At 41.3% G+C, this 20,594-nt stretch overlaps 1 protein-coding gene across 17 annotated transcripts in view; it reads right to left on the bottom strand.

Annotated features, from left to right (window-relative positions):
• Slc8a1 (solute carrier family 8 member A1) overlaps positions 1-20,594 on the bottom strand; it is a 363,798-nt gene that overhangs the window by 283,256 nt on the left and 59,948 nt on the right. For 14 of the 17 annotated variants that reach the window (XM_048804486.1, XM_048804488.1, XM_048804494.1 and 11 more), the window contains one exon: positions 143-1,972. In XM_048804486.1, coding sequence (XP_048660443.1) covers positions 143-1,972 — 1,830 coding nt within the window. Of the gene's footprint in view, positions 1-142; positions 1,973-2,114; positions 2,227-19,990; positions 20,264-20,435; positions 20,589-20,594 lie in introns of those variants that run through there. The other 3 variants (XM_048804498.1, XM_048804501.1, XM_048804499.1) reach the window with 3 other exon arrangements.

The raw sequence follows: 20,594 nt of genomic DNA, 5'->3' as shown, positions 1-20,594 counted from the left end.
CAAACGAGAACTGATACTTTGAAAGGTGTCTTCCATAATAACTATTCCGTTTCTTTTATGTCATTTGGTTTAAAAATATGCACACACTCTCGCAGTTGTGCACTCACTCAACCATACACACAAACATATAAAAAGAACTTACACAATTTCATCGTTCTGGAATTCCAGCTCTCCACAAGTGTCCTCAAAGTCCTCCCCTCCACCTCTGGCAGTCCCTTCAATGGTTTTATAGGGAACGATAACATTTCCTCGAGCTCCAGATGTTCTCAATACCTTCACCTCCATGATGCCAATGCTCTCACTCACGTGAGTCACAGGTTCCTCAAAAGTAAAGATGCCTGCGTGGTCATCATCAAAAATGGTTACAGTGGCCGTGGAGGGTGATCCGAGGCAAGCAAGAGTAGAGACGTGATTGGCTTCCAGGATGCCATCTTCTGAAGCTTCAGAGGATACTTTGACATTGCTGAGGTGCACAAGGAAATTTTCATCCTCCTCAAAGATGTCGTCATCGATGATGCCAACTCTGATTTCCTTCTGGGTCTCGCCAGGTTTAAAGACCACAGTTCCTTCAGTGAATTCATAATCAGACCCAGCGTTGGCCGTGCCGTCCTCTGTTCTGAAGTCAACGAACACAGTGTTGGTCAAATCCCCACCTCTGCGGATAATGGTCAGGGCCACAGTACCACAGTTCTCCAGACACTGATATGTCCCTTGCTCGAAGAAGACCTTGCTCACAGGGTCATTTTCGGCCACTTCCGTGTTGACCTCGTGCATGCTGACAGCCTTCCTTGCTTGGTCAGCTGCATGCCTCTTTAAAATGTTGCCAGCTCCGGTCATCAGGCGAGTAGCTTGGATGCGGTAAAATGCTCGACTTTTTTGCTGCTGACTTAGGACTTGGTAGTTGGCTAATTCTATTAACTGCTCTATTTCTTTCTCTGGATGTTTCTGCTTCAGTTCCTTCAGAATCCTCGCCATTTCTCGCCTAGCCTCTTCATCATCTTGGTCCCTCTCATCGACCTCCAGAACCAAAGCGCCATCTAAGAAATTGTCAACGTGAGAGTTGACTACTTTCCCATCCATTTCGATTTCCGTTTTGGAAGATGGCCGGTCCCCCTCGTGTTCAATGATCATTCCCCTCTGCTTGCCAGCCCGATACCGCTTGTAGACATACTTGTAAAACAGCAGCCTCCTATCTGCTACCCAGGCGAACACCACACAGATGGGAAAGAAGAAGAAAGTAAGCAAACCTTCCCAGACCTCCACAATACCAGGAGAGATGACAGACAGAATAAGGTACAGCCAGGTATAGGCGAAGATGCTCCAGGCTGCCGTCACGAAGAACACGCGCAGATGCTTAATCTTCCTCGTCTCTCCATCAGGGACCACGTAAACACAAAGTGCAATGATGATGAACATGTTGAAGGCAGCACTTCCCACAATGGTGCTGGGCCCCAGGTCTCCGGCAGTGAAGTTATGGCCACACACTTCAATAACTGAAAGCAGAATCTCAGGAGCAGAAGATCCCAGGGCCATCAAGGTCAAGTTGGATACAGTCTCATTCCAGATCCTCACAGTTGTCTTGGTGGTCTCCCCATTGGGTTTCTTTATGGTTATTTCTTTTTCTTGGGATGTGATGACTTCAATAGAGGACATGAACCGGTCGGCAATGATAGAGACTCCCAGAAACATGTAGACCATGGCCACGAAATACACAGTAGCTCTAGCAATCTTGTCTCCGAAGGAAGGGTCTTGGGGCTCCCAAATAGGCAAAATCACCCCTTTCTTACAATAATATGAGCCGGTACATTCAGCGGTACTGTTTCCTCCTCCTTCCATTTCAGTCTCAGCAGTTATATGGTCCACGTGGGAAAATAAGAAAGCCATCAGCGCTAACAGATGAAATCCCATTGAAAACATGGGTGAGAGGCTTAACCGAGGCATGTTGTACAAGGAGACGTCCAACTGTCCTGACCTGTTGGTAAAAAGAAGATGGGGGCAGGGAGGGTAGAAAAAAAATCACATTATTAGATCCAAATCCAAAGCATGATTAATACCTTTAACAAAAATTTGTGTATGTTTGACCATCACAACATCTCTGGTGAATCATCACTAACCTGACTCCATCAGTGATTAAGCAATCCTTTGTGAAATTTACAATTTGGTCTCTCTGTTTGTGAATTTTCTACATGTAATTCCATTCACTGAGCAAGACTCACAACTGACTTCCTGGAAATGAAAAGTTCAATTTTAAGCCTGGCCTAATTAAGCACACATTTATGCATACTAATGGGCAACAAGAAAGATAAACAAAACTTTTGAAGCATTAAACAATCGCCTCCTTGTTGCTAAAGCAGATTTTTTCTTTTAAATTTTGGTTAGTTCATTATCTTCAAGGACATTTTTCATTGAGAAAATCACTTTATTAAGATTTGTGCATTGAAATTCAGACTCGGAAAAACAACTACCAAAACAAGGCGTGGTGATGATCTTAAATTTGGAAGTACACCTTACACTGTATTTCAAGAAATCACACCCTACTTCTCTAAACTGACTTGGAAACAGAGAAATCTCTAGGTCTGCCTGCAATCAAAGCTCAATGGTATTTATTCTCAAGAGGAAAAAAAATTCCACTGTAATGCAATATTTCCACACATTAAGTACAGGTTTTTAAAGCATGTTTTAATGAGAGCACATTTCCTCCTAATTTTCAGCAACCAAGGTCTCCTGATATATTAGCAACTGGGAATCTAGTACTTTGAGAACAGCCCTTCATATTTGTATACATAGCCTGCTTTACAATCTGCAGGCTGTCCCCAACAGAGAGGAGAGATAACCAGGTCCAGGCCTGGTTGTGTGTAAGACCCTGGCAGGCTGTGAAATCGGCATTACCAGCCATAAAATGTTCCTTCTCAGTGTCAATGTCATACTTTCCATGGTCATTCCAAAACACACATTAGTTCTATAGTGGGCTCAAGTGACTAAAATATGCAGGAGCAATGATTCCATCTAAATTAGCTTATTTGGCATAGCAACAGTAACCACAAAGTATATATATGATGAAGGGCTGTAGGCAATTAGAGATATGGCAACAGAGTCCTACTGAGGAGCACAGAGAATGGCAAGCAAAGTAGTGGACAGAGCGACCACAGCCCTAAATTCAACCACCAGATCATGCAAAACTCTGTTCTGACCTCACATCACCTCTGCTTCTAGGATCTGGGGCATCAGGACTGGGGTAAAAGGGGTAGGGAATGGATACTGAAATACAGGAAGATCTGGAAGGCTTTGAAGGAGGCCAGTTATGACATCCATAGCACACGGATAGGAAATTAGTCCTGAGTCAGAACATAGCCCTGGGGCCTAGAAAACGTTAAAAGAGGGCTGGGTGAGAGGCTCTCAGCTCCACGCTGGCTGAGAGCCAGCCACGTTTGCCTATGTTTGCTGCTGATGGCTTGCACTGAAAACCACTCCCAGGTCCCAGGAGAATCCCTGTGGCCAGCACATTCTGGAAGACCCTTGGAGATCCCACCATGGCCTCAAGCCCTTTTTAGGTCATCTCTATTGGGAGATAGGCTTCTTTCATATTTCTCCCATATTGAAGAAGACCAGGAGAGGGTAAAAGGCTGACAAATGAAAGAAACACATTTACAAAAGCATTGCAAGAGTTCATGGTCAACGTGTGTCTGTTTGCTTAGCCTTGCAGGGATTGGGTGGTTTGTGGGCTCCCTGCTTAAAACAAGGTAACATTCAATTTGCCTGCAAGAAAAATAGGAGATCTTGTTCTAAGTCCCTATGCATCAATTTTTTCCACAATTGTTTATATGTGCTTAATATGAATTTTAGAATGACTCATTAGGCTCTCTTCTAGACCTAAGAATTCACCAGTGAATAAAACAAAGTCTCTGTCTTCTAAGGCATAAATGAAATATCAGGTGGTAAAAAGCGGTACAATGGGGGAAGGGCAGAATCAATCTAAGAAGGACAGTGTGTGTGTGTGTGTGTGTGTGTGTGTGTGTTCATGCACACATAAGTTAGCATGATTTTACAGTTAAGGAAGGCGTCTCTGATAAGAAAACATTTGAGCAAAGTCCTGAAGGAAGCAAATGATCAAACCTTGTGGATATTGCAGGAAGAGTATTATGACAAAGTACAAAGGTCCTGATGGTAATGGTGCAGAGAAACCAGTGTGGAGGAAGGGCCATGCAGGAGTGGGAATGCAAAGGGAACAGATCAGGGGGTCACTGAGGCCACTGTAAGGTATTGGCTTTGAAGAGGAGAGAGACAGGAATCCCAGGGGGTTCTGACCAGAGAGTAATATCTGGTTTTCCTTTTAGAACAGGCTCTCTCCTGGTTTAGTAGAGAGATTGTAGGGGATGGGAGGAAACAAGGAGACCAGCTCCTGCCTACTATATTAAGATCTGATTTCTAAATGATCCCAATGCCTGGCAAGTATTCAAAAATGAAAGAGCAGACAGCTAGCATTTAAAATGGAGAAGAAACATTTGTAGTTATCCTTTTAGTAGACTGGCAACTTAAAATGTCTTGGAGACCGATAAGGATCAGAAAGGTTAAATATTTGTAATAAATAACAGTACTGAAGAGAGAGAGTAAACACTGAAGAAAGATTCAAACCTGTGTCTGTCTCCAAGCCTGATATAATTAACCACTCCTTCAAATCACTGCCAAATTCATCATTCTATTTTTCACATTTCAGCCAAATTGAACTTGCTAAGGAACAGATCTTACACTATGATTCTGCTTAAAACTCTTTGTAGGCTGTCTTTTGCCTCATGTCCAGTGGTAAAACCCCTCAATAGTCTGCTCAAGACCCTGTATGATCTAACCTCTGTGCTCCTGAATGCAGAAATTCTTTTAATTCCCTAAATAAGGCACTTTCTTACTTGGAGGCCTTTGCAGACTGTGTTCTTTCCTCAAAATATTTTCCTTCTTAGAATCAAGGTTCAAAAAAAGTATAACAAATCACAATTTCTTGAGAGACTAATATTGAATTCCTTTCTTAAAACTGTTATAGACATCGTGCTAAATTCTTTACATGTATCAATTATATCTAATATTTCTAATAACAAGCACTTTTGTGTCACACAACTTTTAGTGTTTCTATTTCCATTTTGGTCTTTGCAAACAGCACCCCCTGGAGTTGTGCAGAGGGTAGTGCACTAACAATAGCCCTATCCAGTAGACACTCATTTTCAAAGTGGGATAACTGAGGAGTAGACTAGTTAAGAACTTGTTCAAAATCATACAGAGAGCAAACTAAGATTCACATCCTGGTCTGCTTCCATTAACTGTTCCATTAGGTCATCCCTGATAGTTGGTAAAGTAATGCTGGACAATTGTTGGATCTGGGCTTGAACTAACCCATTGAAAGCCTCTTGGCTTCTATGCAGGTTAGGAGAGCCCAGTTAGCAATAGTCTCGTGGAAGGTTTCCAACAGCCTGGCTTTTATCTTATGGATTAGAGACTCAAGCAGACAAGCATCAATGACTGTGGTGTATAGCATGAGGGCTGGCATGTTCCTAGAGACAGCTGCCCTATGCTCCCTGCCCTTTAGCAATTGCCTGGCAACCTTTTCCTGCATGCACAGTCAGGGCTCTCTCTTAGGTCGGCCAAGAAAAAGTCCTGCCCTCCATCTCTGCCCTAGCCCACATCTCACAATATGTTTTTAGCCAAATGAGGACCAGATGTGTAAAAATGGATGGATTGGTGAAAATCCGTCGTCATTATTGGGGAAAAAGGAGAGGGGCTGCTGAGGTTACCAAAAATCATCACATTTATATTAAAAAAGTGACAGCATTATAATTTGTGAAACCAGTGGACAAAAAACACTGATGTAAGTTATTGGCAATAAAGCAACCGGGAAGAACTCTCTGGACTTTGGTTGCTTTCTTTATTTAATGAATACCAAAATCCAAATGCTTGTGAGGATGTGGGAGAAGTGTTATCTAAAGGCTTTTTTCATCTATTTTCTTTCTTCCATTATAAGAGTCCAGAAGTTCTACTTAACCCTCCCAACTCTTCTCCTGAGGTGTGTGTGTGTGTGTGTGTGTGTGTTTGTGTGTGTGTGTGTGTGTGTGTGTGTGTGTGTATAAATTTTCCATGAAAATTAAGCAGGAAGATAAGAACAGAGGCCACAGGTATGTTGGTTTGCTGCCTGGCTTTCTTACATTTTGCCTTGATCTACTGAAGGCTGGCAGCTGATTTTTTTGGTGGATTCAGATCAACTCTATGTCTATATCAAGGGATCACTTAGGAATACCCACTTCATCATCAAAATGAGTCTTCAGCCCAGTAAGTATCAAGAATACCCGAATTATCTTCGACTCACTATTTATTTTAAAACAAAACAACTTTATCACCTACAAATTACAAACTTTAATGACACTGACTAAAAAGATGGTAAAGAGATACCTGGCTGCCAGTAATCCAGCCACCTGTGCCGAAGGGAGAAGTCAGAGTTACAAGGAGGAGAAACACATGCCTACAAGATTAGGTGTTTATCAAACTGCTTTGTAAAGCATAAGGAAGAACCTCAGTTGCAGAGGGGCCCAAAGAGGAGTGAGGCAGCAGAGTGCCTACTCCCCACAGGAAACTGGGGTTAGTTTTAACTATCAAGAAGTACCTGACTCAGAGGAAAGGAATTTGCTGGTGTCCCCACCAGCCCTCACACTGGATGGCCTAATCTCATTCTGTTGATTGGCAGTTGGGGTTATTCCAAGGAACTCCCTGACTCGCCTTCATCAGGACTTGGAATTCCCTTCTATGTAATTCTTGCTGACTGAAAGCCTCAGAGCTAAGCAATTAATCTATTTCTAAGGCAACATGAAAGCAAGTATAAATCTTTACCCATAACTGATGCAAGTACTTCCCATTGCTTCTAGACAAAGAGATGATGCCAGAGGATGAAGACATTTTTCATGTGACATGGGACCATCTCATCTAACATTCAAATACTCCTCTGGCTCCCAGCCTCATCTATCAGACCAGAGCCAGACTTCAGAAAGAAACTTAGTTTCCACAGTCCTCTCTGCTACTACCTTTTAAAACTTTTTATTTTGTTTTCTTTCTCTCCCCACCCTCCCCAGGAAGTTTTCTCTCTGTTGAATGATAAATTGGGACAAGTCATGTAGGCTTCCATGACTTCCATGACAAGTCATGGGCTATGGGAGGTGTTGTGAGGGGCTCAAGTCCTTCTGCCCAAACTAACAAAACTGGATTGAGGATCCTATCCCAGGTCAGAAATCATGCAGCTAGGGGTTGGGGTTGTGGCTCAGTGGTAGAGCACTTGCCTAGCATGCATGAGGCACTGGGTTCAAACCCTAGCACCACATACAAATAAAATAAAGATATCGTGTGCACCTATAACTAAAAAAATAAATATTAAAAAGAGTTTCTCCAAAACATCTTAAAAAAAAAAAAAGAAATCATGCAGCTAAACTGTTCAGCAAGGGAGTAACTGGGGTAAGAACCAGGTAATGTGACCAGAAAAAAAAATAGACTTAGGATAAGGAAGAAGTTATTGGAAACAGGTCATGTGATATATCTGCCAGCCCTTTTCTCTATTTTATTTTCCTGTATTGCACTAACTACTTCTATATGCTGTGTACTTTATTCAGTAGTTCTACATATTGTCTTTCTCCCTCTAAAAGATGTAAACCCTGTAAGAGCAGCAACTTTTCTTCCTTTTTTCACAACTGCATTTCCAGTTCCTAGAGGGGAGCCTGGCACCTAGAATATGTATAGCACATGTTTACTGAATGAATAAAATAATTATCATAGGGTCATGAACTGATTGACCAAATCTCTGATGCTGAATCAGAATCTGGGAATTGGGCCTAGGCATTTGCTTTGGAAAATACTCTCTGTGAAATGGATGAGCCCTAAAATGAGCAAAGTTCAGCATCAGATTGAAAAGCCAATATTAGTGTAAGCTGAAGGAGAGGAAATCCGTATTTCAGATTCACAGCAAAGAATCTCAGGCTGGAAAAATTTCTCCAGCACAAAGAGATGACCTGGGGCCCTGACATCTTGCTCAGCACCTGCTACATCAGCCCTGGCTCACTGATTGTATCGGCTCTGTTGAGAGGGTCCTGACACTGGAGACATCCTCAAGGAAGCCTATCTTTTCCTCCTTCGAATAATTAAAAGGCATCTTGTGTAACACCAACCAAAAATCACCTCCATTATAGAGTCCCTGTAAAAGGAAAAGAGCACCAAGAATTTAAATTTTTATATTAATTCTGCAGACTTACATGGAAATGTGGGCAGGCAGAAGAAAACTGGAGCAGAAAGAGTCTTCCAATAGAAAATAAAGAAAGAAGAATTCAGAGAGAAGATGCGCTAATAATCTTGGGTTCTATGTGAAGTCAGTCAGGATTGTCCTCAGAATTACTGTGCCAGGGTTTAAGCCACCCTCCCCTCCAGGGTCATTGAGGGCAATAATGATTGAAATTACTGACTTGAGTATTTGCTTTGCATTCATGATTCCTGCTGACCTCTCTAACAATACTGCAAGGAGGCCTGTATTATCGTTCTCATTTTATAAATTAGAAAAGCAAAAAGTTCTTACAAGTAAGTTGACAAAAGTCACACAGACTTAAGTGACATCTGGGATTTAAAATGCAGGTACTTTGCATTACACCATAATGATTTTTGTTTGCTCCCACTGCATAGGGAAATAATGCTGTTCTTTGAGGACAAAGAGCTCTGCATTTAGGTACTTAGTGTAGAATAACCTCTCACACTGCCCCTGCCTCCCACCTGAATAAATATGTACAGGCTGCATTAGTACATCCAGGGCTTTTTGTTTTTTCATTCCCTACCCCAACCCCTACTTTTATAAACACTTATATTCATCACATAGTAAGGGAAAGATGATTCATTTGAGGGATCATCAGCTGAAGTCTGAGGTCTGAAATCATTCCAAAGTTAAGGTTCTTCCACTTGCTCAGGAGGAAAAAAAAATGGAGAAAGAAATCCTAGCAGTGAAAAAGCAAAACTAAAGAGGGTAATGGGATGAGAGCCACAGGAAATGATACAGAATGGTCATCACAAATAACTGAATACTTCACTACTAACAAACCAATATATATTTTTTCCCAATATTTCCATGCAATTCACAAACTTACTTAAAGTCAAGTCTTTTTTTTTCTTTAATTGGTCAGTAATCAAGAAAACTGCAAGAACAAAATATCATTCATGGTTTCACCTGCGGAGCTTTTCTTAGCCTCTCATATGTGCCAGATGCCGTGAGGTGTCACTGCAGGAAAAAGTCCACTTACTAGGAAACACAATTATTTAATTATTAGAGAATCACAGGAGAAGAGAGACATCCCTGGCTTTCAAACAGTGGCATCACTGAACATTCAACTAAACTACCCAGTTCCTAGTTAACTGTCGACCGTCTTTGGTTACTAGAACCAGGATTCTAGAAACTTCCTCACATCACTCAGTCTATGGCTCTACAGAGATTTCAAGTATAATTTTAAAATCTTAGTGCAGGACCTTGGAACATCTCCTCTGGACTCTGGATCTTACAGGGTCCTCCTGATGGACACTGATAAATATTTTAGGTGATAATCTGTTAATGAACAGAAGAGACAGAGCAATCTTTCTTTGATGTTTGACCTTACAAGGAAAAGGAACAAGGTCATATGCATGCTTTTATATATAGGGGACCCCAAAATATTTCCTACCTTAAAATATGTTTTATGCTAGCTGCTGCCATTTAACCTTAATGAACTTTTATATAGTATATTCTTTCTTTATTTCTAGGTCTGGAGGGAATGGGCCCTTCTTGTATTCACCAAGCAGTTATCGAGTGGCCTTAATGTGCAAAGCACCTTCACATACACTTCAGGGATTACAGAGATAATTGATACAAGGTCCCTGCACTTAAGGATTTCCCAGTCTTTGTATGAAAGTTACCATTAGTGACCATTAATATTAAGAAGAAAAAGGAAAATTATATAAAGGAGGAGATGAAAAGGATGACAAAAGTTGGAAAGAGTTAGAGAACATTCCAGAGAGAAGAAACAGGTGAAAAAGGCAGAGAGCAATGCTTCTCCAACTTCAGCTCCCCCAGCATCCACCTAGGAACAGCACTGCAATGCAGATGTCTGGGCCCTATCTTTGATTTATAATAGGTGTAAAGAGGAACCCCAGATTTGTATTTCAACAAGCACCATGGTAATTCTGAGGGAGTGGTCTTGAATCACCCCTTGAGAAGTACTGGTGTAAAGGGAAAAGAGCATAAAGAAAGAAAAGGAGCCAGCACAGGACAGAACTGGCTGAAACCAGCTGCCCAGAAACACAAGCTCTGGAAGGCTCTGGAAGGAAGCTAATGCCTAAAAATCAGAGGGCAGTGTTTTCTAATATCTAGAAGAAAATAATGTGAAAGAATGTTTCAGATGAGCTTTGCCTCTTACAAACTGGAATTCTAGGCAGGACTGAAATATGACAGGCCTGTGCATGGGTTTCTGGGAGTGGGGGGTTGGGGCTGGAGAATAGGGGAGAAGGGACCCTAATCCGGAGTCCTATGACCCCCAAAGAGATTAAAGTACTGAGGTAATTATGAAGCACCTACTTCATACATTTGCTATGGATTACTTCTGCCTCCTCTGAGCTGACACAGGCAAGAATTGCCAGGACATTCTCTCACATGAACCAAGACTCAGGATAAAATGAAGTCTTCAGAGACCTCTCCAGTTTCTACATGCATGCCCTAAGTAGAGGCAGAAAACATGCAGAGGCCCCAGACTAGAAGCCTTGGATGATGAGGAAAGCTGCACTCATTAAATTATAGGCATTTTATGGGGTATCACCTGCTCCCCCTCTTCACTTCAACTCAAGAATGAATCTGCTCTGTGCAGTCACTCTTGCTCCTTAGTATGCCTCTTGGAACGAGGAATGCTGAATACTGAATTAAATTTCAAGCTGTGTGACAGGAGCATCCAGAATGACTTTTTTTTTTTTTTAAATCTGAATTTTACGAGCTTTCCCCGCTGTCATTAAGTTTCAGCTTTAAGTAGTTGGCTTTTCAGGAGATGGAAACCTATCAACTTGAGGTTTGTGAGTCTTTCAGATTTTCCTGCATAGTCTCAACTCACAGTCCTTGAAAGAAGAAGATGCTCTTGAGAAGAGGAGATATAGGAAGCAAAATGAAATATTAAGGAAAAAAAAAGTCAAGTGAATAGATGCTCACTTAATGGTGCCCCTTCGCCAATATTCTATGCTACAATTTTCTAAACTTCCTGACAATATGCTCAATGGCTTGGCTTTTAAGCCAAGTGTAAATTCAGACAGAACCAGTAAATTTAAAAAAGGGAAGTCAGCTTAGAAAGGAACTTGTCAAATCTTATTATTTAGAAGAACAAATGGATTGTCAACGGCCTATGGAAAAACACAGTTTTTTACACAAATCCTTGAGTAGTTTATAAAACAGTTTTTCTACCAGAGAGGACATTTAGTGAATGTACTATTTAAACCAATCCTATATACTTGCATTTGAAGAACTGTTTAAACTTTGGCTTCAGTGGTATAGTTTTAATGCTAGCAACTATGCTGAGACTACTGTATTATTATTGTCTTTTTGTCATAGGGGAACACTGTGAGAGATGCAGATTCCCCTATCTCAAGAGTAACCCTGAGAGGAGACACTGAGAGAGAAAAAAGTAAGTGAAGAAAGAAATGGTAAACATTTAATCATTTAATTTGTAAGTGAAGATAACATGCCTATTCAACCTTTGTTGAAGCAGACTGTTTTCATGAATATTAATGACTAATGAGAGAACACACATTCGTTCATTCATTAACCAAATATCAGATGTCTATTTTGTGTCTGATAATGTACAAGTCATTGGGGCTAGAACCACGAGACAGACAGTCACAATTGCTTATGGAATGTACACTCTAGCTGACAGATAGATGACAGATGCCAATTTAAAGCATACCCCCCCCCAAAAAAAAAAAAACAACCACATAATTACTAACTCTAATAAATGCTATAAAGGAAAAACACAATCCTACATGAGTAAGTAATGGAAGACCTGATCTACTAGGATGTGAGGAAGGCTCTGCTGAAGAAATAACATGAGTGAAAATTGAAAAAAACAGTGTTGGAGTGCAGGGCCTTATGTGGGCACTTTTGCCATTACCCATCTCTGTAATGGGATTACTCAAAGACCTACCTTCTTTGATATGTCGAGTATGAGATCATGTTTGGAAAATAAAAAAGTAGCTCTTGTAATTTATATGAGACTTTCCCTCTTGGAGGTCAGAACCATCCAACTGCAGTTAATTGCTCTCTACCACAATGCTGGGGACAGTACGGTGGATGGAAGGATCCCTGGCCTAGGGGCCGAAAGGAACCAGTGCTGATCTCAGCCCTACTGACCAGCTATGTGTCCTTGAACAAGTGACTCCCCTCTCTCCAACTGACCTGGAAATTTGGAGAATTCTGCTAACAATCTGTAGCTATACTATTCTAATGCTCCATTTTGGCATTCAAGGTCATCCATAACACAGCACCTGTCCACCTTCCCAGGTTTGCTGTTCCTGGTAGTCAGCTGAGCTATTAAATGAAAATTACCCAAATATGTATCATGTTTTCCTTTCTCTCACCTTTGTATCTGTCCTCAATATCCCCCTCAAATGTCAAATTTCTTTCTATAAAATTACTTTGATTGCTAGGAAGGCCCTTAAAATTCAATTAGCTTTGCCTCATCCCCGAACCCTCTTCATAATAAGAAAACTCAAACCCTGCTAATTCAAAAGCTTTTTCAAAGCCACACATCACAGAAATGACAGAACTGGGCTGTGAAACAAGGTCTCTGAGTTTCTAGGCCATCCTGCTTCACACTACACCAATTGCTAGGATGCCCCAACCCCACTGATGCTACATTTGTATCTCTCACAATCTACAATGAGTGACAGGCATTGGCAAGCCATGGCCAATGGACCATGAAATTAAAATGGTTTTCCATTTTAAATGATTGGAAAAAATGAAAAAAATATATTTGATGATGTGAAAATTTCATGATGTTCAAATTTCAATATCTCTAAATAATGTTTTATGGAACACAGCCCTGCTTATTTATTTATGTATCGTCCACAGCTGCTTTCTTGTTGCAAGAGCAGAGTTGAGTAATGGCAACAGACCTTATGGTACACAAAACCAAAATATTTACTTTATGGATATTTGAAAAAACAGTAAATTATACAAATAATAATATTGGCTATATTTAATAAGACATAATCTTTTCTTTTTCCACTTTCTCATGGCAACCCCCCTACAGTTAGCATGTTCACATGAAAGCACACAGGCAGAGACAGGAACTTTCTCTCTCAGTACTCATCTGTCAAGTTATGGGTCAACCCTTATTGAGCATTCACATAGAAGAAACTGTTTTATTCATTTATCATTCCTCACAGAAGCTATAAGGCTTATTATGATTACTATTACTATTAATTATTCCCATTTAATAGATGAGAAAATGGAGACCAGAAAAGTTAAGTAACTTGCACAATGACAAATATGACATCTGTCAGATTGAAACAAAAATTAGAACTATAATGAATTAGTCTGCTGACCTCAGAGATCTTTAGTTTGGGTACCCTAGGGTCCTTCATTTGATTAGTTGATGTCCTCAGACTAGAAGTAAAGTCAAGTTTCTCTTTCCTCCCTGGAAATCCTTAATAGACATCTAGGGATTCTTGAGGCCAGAAAACTGGCATATTTCCATATTGTCAAAGAAAAAAGGAACTGTAATTTGGGTGAAATAACTTCAGAGTCACGGATCTGCATTCTTCTATCTCCTGTTTCACTTTTTGTTAAGTCATTTAACTTTTATGGTCTCCATTTGCTTATCTGTAAAAAACAAAATTTGATGTCTGACATCTTTTCCAGACTGGCCATGGTATTAACAAGAGCACTGACACTGACGTTATTAAAACAACTGCATGTCCAGGAGAAGAAAAACAGTGAAGAGCCTTGGGAAAAGAACCACTGACTTCATCCCACATCGATTCACAAATTTCATCATGGGAAGGCCCACACCCCCCAACTTCTGAATAATTATTTTGTAATTAGGTTTTGGGGTTTTTTTGGTAGTATTGGGAATCAAACCCAGGACCTGACACATTCTAGGTAGGTGCTCTACCACTGAACTATACTGTCAGGATGGATGAAAAATTATTTTGGAAGAATGACTGGAAGCTCCCGAGAGAAGGCACTTCTGCAAATTCTGATGCCACCCCCAGTGGGGGCCCTACCACAGTCTACAGAGGAAGGGAAAGTATGGGTATAGAGAGAGCTGTCCGATTCTCTAAACCTGTTGCGAGGACTGGACGCTCTACATGAGCCTAGAACCAGGGGAAAAAAATGAGAAGCTGGAGAAAGGGAGAAAAGGAGAAAGGGAGAAAATATCAGGGCCATGAGTGCTAAAATGAATAAACTCACCTGAAATGGTATGAGAAATATAATCATCGAAGTTTAGTAAAGAACAGGCCGGCAGGTGGTCTGCCCCTTGCCTCACTTCTGAATGTTACAGCATCTCTCCTCCAAGTCTGTGCTACAAGTTCATCCTAAATTTTGGGTTCAAGTCTAAAACACAACATCCAGTGCATTAGGCTACCATTTGTTCTAGATCTATAGTTATCGAGGCATGGTCCTAACTGGAACACAGAGCAGAACTGAGGAGTCATGAAATGGCCCAAATATTGCTCCAGGGTTGCCTCTGTCATCCATTAGCTGGGGCATGGTTTATTTATTTTTTTTTTTCAAAAGTGACTAGCCTTTCTGTTTTTTTCTAAACCCTTTTCACTGTGAATGAATTATAATGCCTCTTCCTCTACAAGCCATGTCCAGTGTTCTGTTTTTCCTTTTAACTGCTCCAGTACTTACTTGCTCAGGTGCAAGCTGATGCTCTAACTCACTCAATCCCTACCTTTCACATGTAGGTGTTCTAGATCATGACATCCCTGAAAGCAGAAAACATTATACAAAGAGCATGGCCACTGCGCATGTACTAACCACCAAGTACTAACACGTGGACAAGTTATTATTCAACTGAGTCATAACTTTCTTTTTTTTTTTTTAAATAGGGATGATGATGCTTCCTTACAGGGCACTCATGAATACTAAATTAGAAAATTAGTATAAAGCAACTAAACTAGACCCTGATACATCATGAATGTTCAACTAACATCGAACAATCTCTCTTCTTTGGCTGCATTCTCAGAAAAGCCCAAAGTAGGGTCTTGCATGTGCTCAATAAATGTCGTGGTTGGGTTGATGTAAATTGTTAAATCACTTCCTTGTCTGTTTGAATTCGTCTCACATTAGATTTATCCTAGAAATTATTATTCTGACTTCACATGTAATCACATCTGCAAAGTGATTACTTTTGTCTTTTAAAGTTAAGATAGACTCGAATACTTATATTTATTTTCCTAGATCTGTTACATGAGCAGGGGATCCTCTAAATTGGTATTGCACAATTATATTCTAAGCTATCAGTGTGAATATTCCAAAATGATATAGGAGATTCCATTCAAGATTTTAAGGATATCAAATTATTTGAAGGACATCAAAATATTCAAAAAATATTTTGCCCATTTCTCAGAAGCCTTAAAATGGCTAAATTTTCAAGAAAGGATCCAAGGTCTGTTACCTTGATGCTGCTGCTGCTGCTGCAGAGTAAAATTTCATTGTGGAGCTTTATTTTTGCATCTTTCTGGCTACTCTCCATAAACAGCCCGTTCCCAGGTACTCAGCTCACTCACACTTCCTCTACCAGAAGAGTCCTTAGAGGACACTTGGTAGGCATCAAACTGGTTTCAAACTTCTTTCACTTCCTGTGCATCTTCCTGTGTTCCAGGTCCTTGGGACTTTCTATCTGCCAGCTGATCAGATAAGCCAGTCCAAGTTGAAAAATGAACATATGCTAATGGCTTATAAAATGTCATGGTAGCTCTTTCCCAGGTAATATTATTGCATTAATTCATTAGGCATCTGCTGGATAGAACTCCTTCATCCAGATGAATGGTTTTAATAGGATTTCAGATCCTACATCCGCCAATGAATAAATGCTTTGAGCCTGAGAATGCTGTCCCCATCCTCAAATGACTTGATAGACTGCTGCCTAGGTTGTATTTGCCCTTGACCACAAAAACAATTTTCTTTGCTTCAGTTGCCAGTCAGAGCCTTCTCCTTCCAAATGGTCCTTTCCTGCTTCAAAAATTGGCTAGGAAGTTTTTGGTGAAGTGGAAATGTATTTCTCTCAAACCTTTGTCTATTGTTACTTTCTACACCCTCAACTAGGCAGATCAAAGGACAAATATAAAATACTTCAGGTTCAAAACAGAATTGCCAGCAAAGAGAGCCTAGAAATAACACTTGAGGCAGCAAGGACTGCCAGCAACTGTCTTCCCAAGTTGAGTCAACACACTAGAAAAAGACACCAGATCTCCCTACTTGTATTCTAAACTGCTGTTGATGAAAACATACCAGAGATTACTCTGGGAGTATCCAGGTCAGAAAATGGGCTGTTTGATTCACAAGTACAACTGAGAACCTTATCATTGATTATTTTAAGTCTTCAAAATATGTACTGGGTAAAAGGTATTTTGTGAGGTGGGGGGCATGAGAGTCAGGGGAAGGAGAGAGAGAGAGAGAGAGAGAGAGAGAGAGAGAGAGAGAGATGGTGGGAGGACACAAGAGAGAGACACAGAGAGGGAGAAGAGAGCTTCTCTTTTGGAAAGAAAAGGAAGGAAACTGAAAACAATCCCACTGCATTTAATGAAGCCCCACTGGACTAGTCCTAAATCCAAATCCAAATCTCAAAGGCAGATACTGAAAACTCACACTCCCAGAATCTAATCCACCCCAACGGGTCAGAAAACACTTGACATTTACTTCCACTAGATCTTAGATCAATCTCCAGGGAATAGAAATCCTTTTTTTCAGAGAGAAGCGCAGAAACAGCTAGTTCAGCAACCTACTGGCCTGGTTAGCCACAATTCCTACTGAGAATGAGATCTGAAGTGATAGACAGCTTAAGGAGCTGAAAGGGATGCTACATAGGATTCTGGAATCTAGGGAAAGTCAGGAGAATATTTGCCACAAGAGGGAGCAGGAGAATTTGGTAGGAATGGGAGACTATAAATATAGAGGTTATGATGAGGAGGTCTACCTATAGATGCAGGAGGTTACGACGGAGGGTTGTAACTAAGAAGTCATAGGATATTAGAGGATACTTTAGCAAAAGACATTCATCACTTAGAGGTTAGATAAAGGATGAAAGATACCAGAAGAAGAGAGAGATAAAGCGTGTTGACTTCTAAATTCTCAGCAAATATAAGGCGATGATTTAATTTTTATTTGAAAGCAACACACGCACACACTGCAAAAATATAAGATGTTAAAACAATTTGCTCTAACATCCCCTTTCCACTGTGTATCTTTTTTCCCAGATTTAATATCTAGTTCAATTTGGATCTTATTTATTTCTGGGCTACAAGGGCAGCCGGCTTCTTCCCTACATGCTGTTTTCCCTCTACCTGAGGAGACAATAGAGAAAGAACTGATCACACTGAATGGCACCATGAAAATCAGAGGTTGAAGTCCTAAAATGCACTTATTTTGAAACAAACACATCCAAAGGCAAAGTGAATACCTACCTTGCTTTTGTTTTTTTGTTTATTTTAGCACAACTTGGTTGGATCTGATGAGCTTTTCTCGTCATTTATTTTGTCAAAGAAACAGATTAAGCACTAAGTAGGAAGGAACCATGCATTTACTTTGCAAGATAAATAAAAGTCTATTTTTGTCTGATAAAAAACATGTTAAATATAGCTTGTTAACAAAAGCTAAAGCTGTCTTGGAATGAATTTTATTTTTTCAATACATAGTAAGTTTGAAAGAGTAATTAATGTAATTCCTGCAAATGAGTCCTGTAGGTGTTCAAGACTGTACCTCACCTTCCTTTAATAATTTTATTTGGAGTTAAAGCACTGTCACTGTTGTTATGCTTTCCTTTCCCTGCACAGCCAACAAAAGGATTATCTAGTTCTTAATCTAAATCCAAAAGGATACAGTAGAAACCATTAACTAGTAATGGTAAAGTAAATAGACAAGGAAGTAGATGGATAGATAAACACACAACCTTCATATTCTGTTAGTTCACTACTCTAATCCCAGCCCCATTAAGACAGAGTCGATTAAGTCTGATTGTCATGGACATTCTTACATCCTTTGCACAGCTAAATGGTGAATAATAGCTTACCTCTGCTAAGCGCCCCCCCCCCATTTTCCCCATTTTTTCTAGGAATTAATCATTCTATTTTTAATAATAGTAAAAAAAAACATCCATTTTAAGGAAGAAAAATGGGTGCTTCCTTTATAGCAAGTGGGAGAAATTTTAGATAAGGAGTCCTTCTATCCAAAGGGAACCCTTCAGGCAGGCAGTATTTGTAAAATGAAAACCATTTAAGAAAACACATCTTTGCTTCTTGGTGAAATAAGTGATTCCTCCCCCACCAAATCACTCACAAAGCCCCAAAGATGGAGCAAGCTCTCCTTCCTTCCTCCTGCTTTCACACCCAGCTAACCTCCCAATTAAGCAAGTTTAGCAAACCCAGAGAGCTAGATACAAGTAACACAGGATTTGAAAGAAGAACCTAAAGCCAGTCATTCCTGTTCTGGCTTTGTTTTCTTATCTGAAATGAATGAAATATCTAGATTCATTTTCCTCCCTCCTTTCCTGACTTGCTGCAGGAGAGCTCTGACAGAGAAAGAGGAAGCATGTAAGTGTGTGAGTGTGTCTGTGTGCCGTGTGTGTGTGTGTGTGTGTGTGTGTGTGTGTGTATGCGCGTGTGTGCGCGCGCGCACAGGAGCGCTCCCGCATGTGTTGGGGGTGAGAGAAGGGGAAGGTATATACTTTCCATATTCTCTCCTGGACCTCCCTCCCCCGTTTCCCTTAGGAAATCTTCATACAAGTCCCGGATTGTGGATGTTCACTGCTCCTATTCGGAGATACTCAAGCCAATGTCTTTAACCAGATCTGATCAGAAATCTCCACCTACTCAGTCCGCTCCTCCATGTTCAGGATGCCTGTACTGTCTTCACCACATCTGTCATTTTAAAAAATGCTTCTTCCACTACACCTCCCACTGATATCCTTTTTTTCTCTTTTTAGTCTTTACACCTCCAGCAGGACAAAGTTTGTGTTGTTATATTCACAACCACTAGTGGCTGACTAGCAGAGAGGTAGAGAGCGCCTTCAAGGCAGCCAGGATAAGGGGGGGTTAAAACCATAACCTAGTGCAAAAAAAAAAAAAAATGACTTTCTTTCTAGCGACTGCAGACCACAGGCACACTGCTTTCTTCAGAAAAAAAAAAAAATTCTTTGTTAAATTTGATCGCCCCTTCTCTCAATCCAACCACTGCTACTTTATCTGGGGAGGGAAATACGAATTGCCAGCCCAAGTCATTCATCAGACAGCGACAGAATCTGTGTAGGGAGGGCGAGTTAAACAATCAAGGATGCACATATGCTGTATTTTTAAAAGCATCGCCTGCACGGATTTGGTTTCTTGAACCCACTGTCCAGCTATTAAGACCTCCCTCTTCTTGACGAAGGAGGAGCCAAGAAGGATATCCTCGCATCTCAGAACATAGACCATTTCCCCAAGAGCCAGCACAGCCCCCAGGCAGATAATGCAGCTGCAAAGTTCCTTTGGAATCTCTTGGGGAAAGATGCCTGTGTGTGCAGAATCCCCAATGCACACCACGACATGGTGCCCAGAGACCCAGACCCTGTAAGTCCACTCCCCACATTTTTTCCTTGTCTGTCCCCTCTCTCCGGCCACACCTCCCTCTTCTCCGCAGTCCATGGTGAAAGAGCACCCAGAGCCCATCTGCAAAGAGGGGGGGGGTCGCAAGTGTGGCCTTGGGAAAGACCCCAGGGATTACCAGGAGGAGGGAAGACCGCGGAGAGGAGCCCAGTGGGTGGGGACGCCTGGGTCCCTAGCAGCGCTGCTTTCTGGGTGGACTTATCTCTTCGCGCCCGGAATCCTCAAAGCCCAGCGCGGTGTAGGGCGCAGCATCCCTCCTTAGCAGCCCTTTCTTCCTCCGGCAGCCTGCACTGGCAGGCAGGCACCCTCACGCCCAGAAGCACCAGCCCGAGCAATTTCACTCCCCCCCAAGCTCAGACACCCAGAAAATGTGCAGGCGCGCGCGCGCACACACACACACACACACATTCACACACACACACACACACACACACACACACACACACAATTTGGAAACCAGTCTTTTGCCAAAACGAAGGAAGTGCAGCCTTATGAACAGCAAGAGGAAAACAGTTCACGGTATGTGACTGGATTCCTTTTGCTTGCCCACCATAGGATCCTACCTGGTTTGGGGAGTGTGAATGGATTCTCCCCAGTTCCTCCCGCTAGTAGGAAATACGACAAACTCCCTGCTTTTAAATAGCTCCCGATCAGGAAGAGGTCGCTCCCATCTTCTGCGGGAAGCACAAAGCAGGCGGCGGCGGACAGACTCCGGTGCAGCG

The sequence above is a fragment of the Marmota marmota genome, unplaced genomic scaffold (assembly GCF_001458135.2).
Source record: "Marmota marmota marmota unplaced genomic scaffold, marMar, whole genome shotgun sequence".
Classification (NCBI taxonomy): Eukaryota; Metazoa; Chordata; class Mammalia; order Rodentia; family Sciuridae; genus Marmota; species Marmota marmota.
Note: the sequence above shows the minus strand (reverse complement) of the source record. Positions and strands in the feature narration are given on the sequence as shown.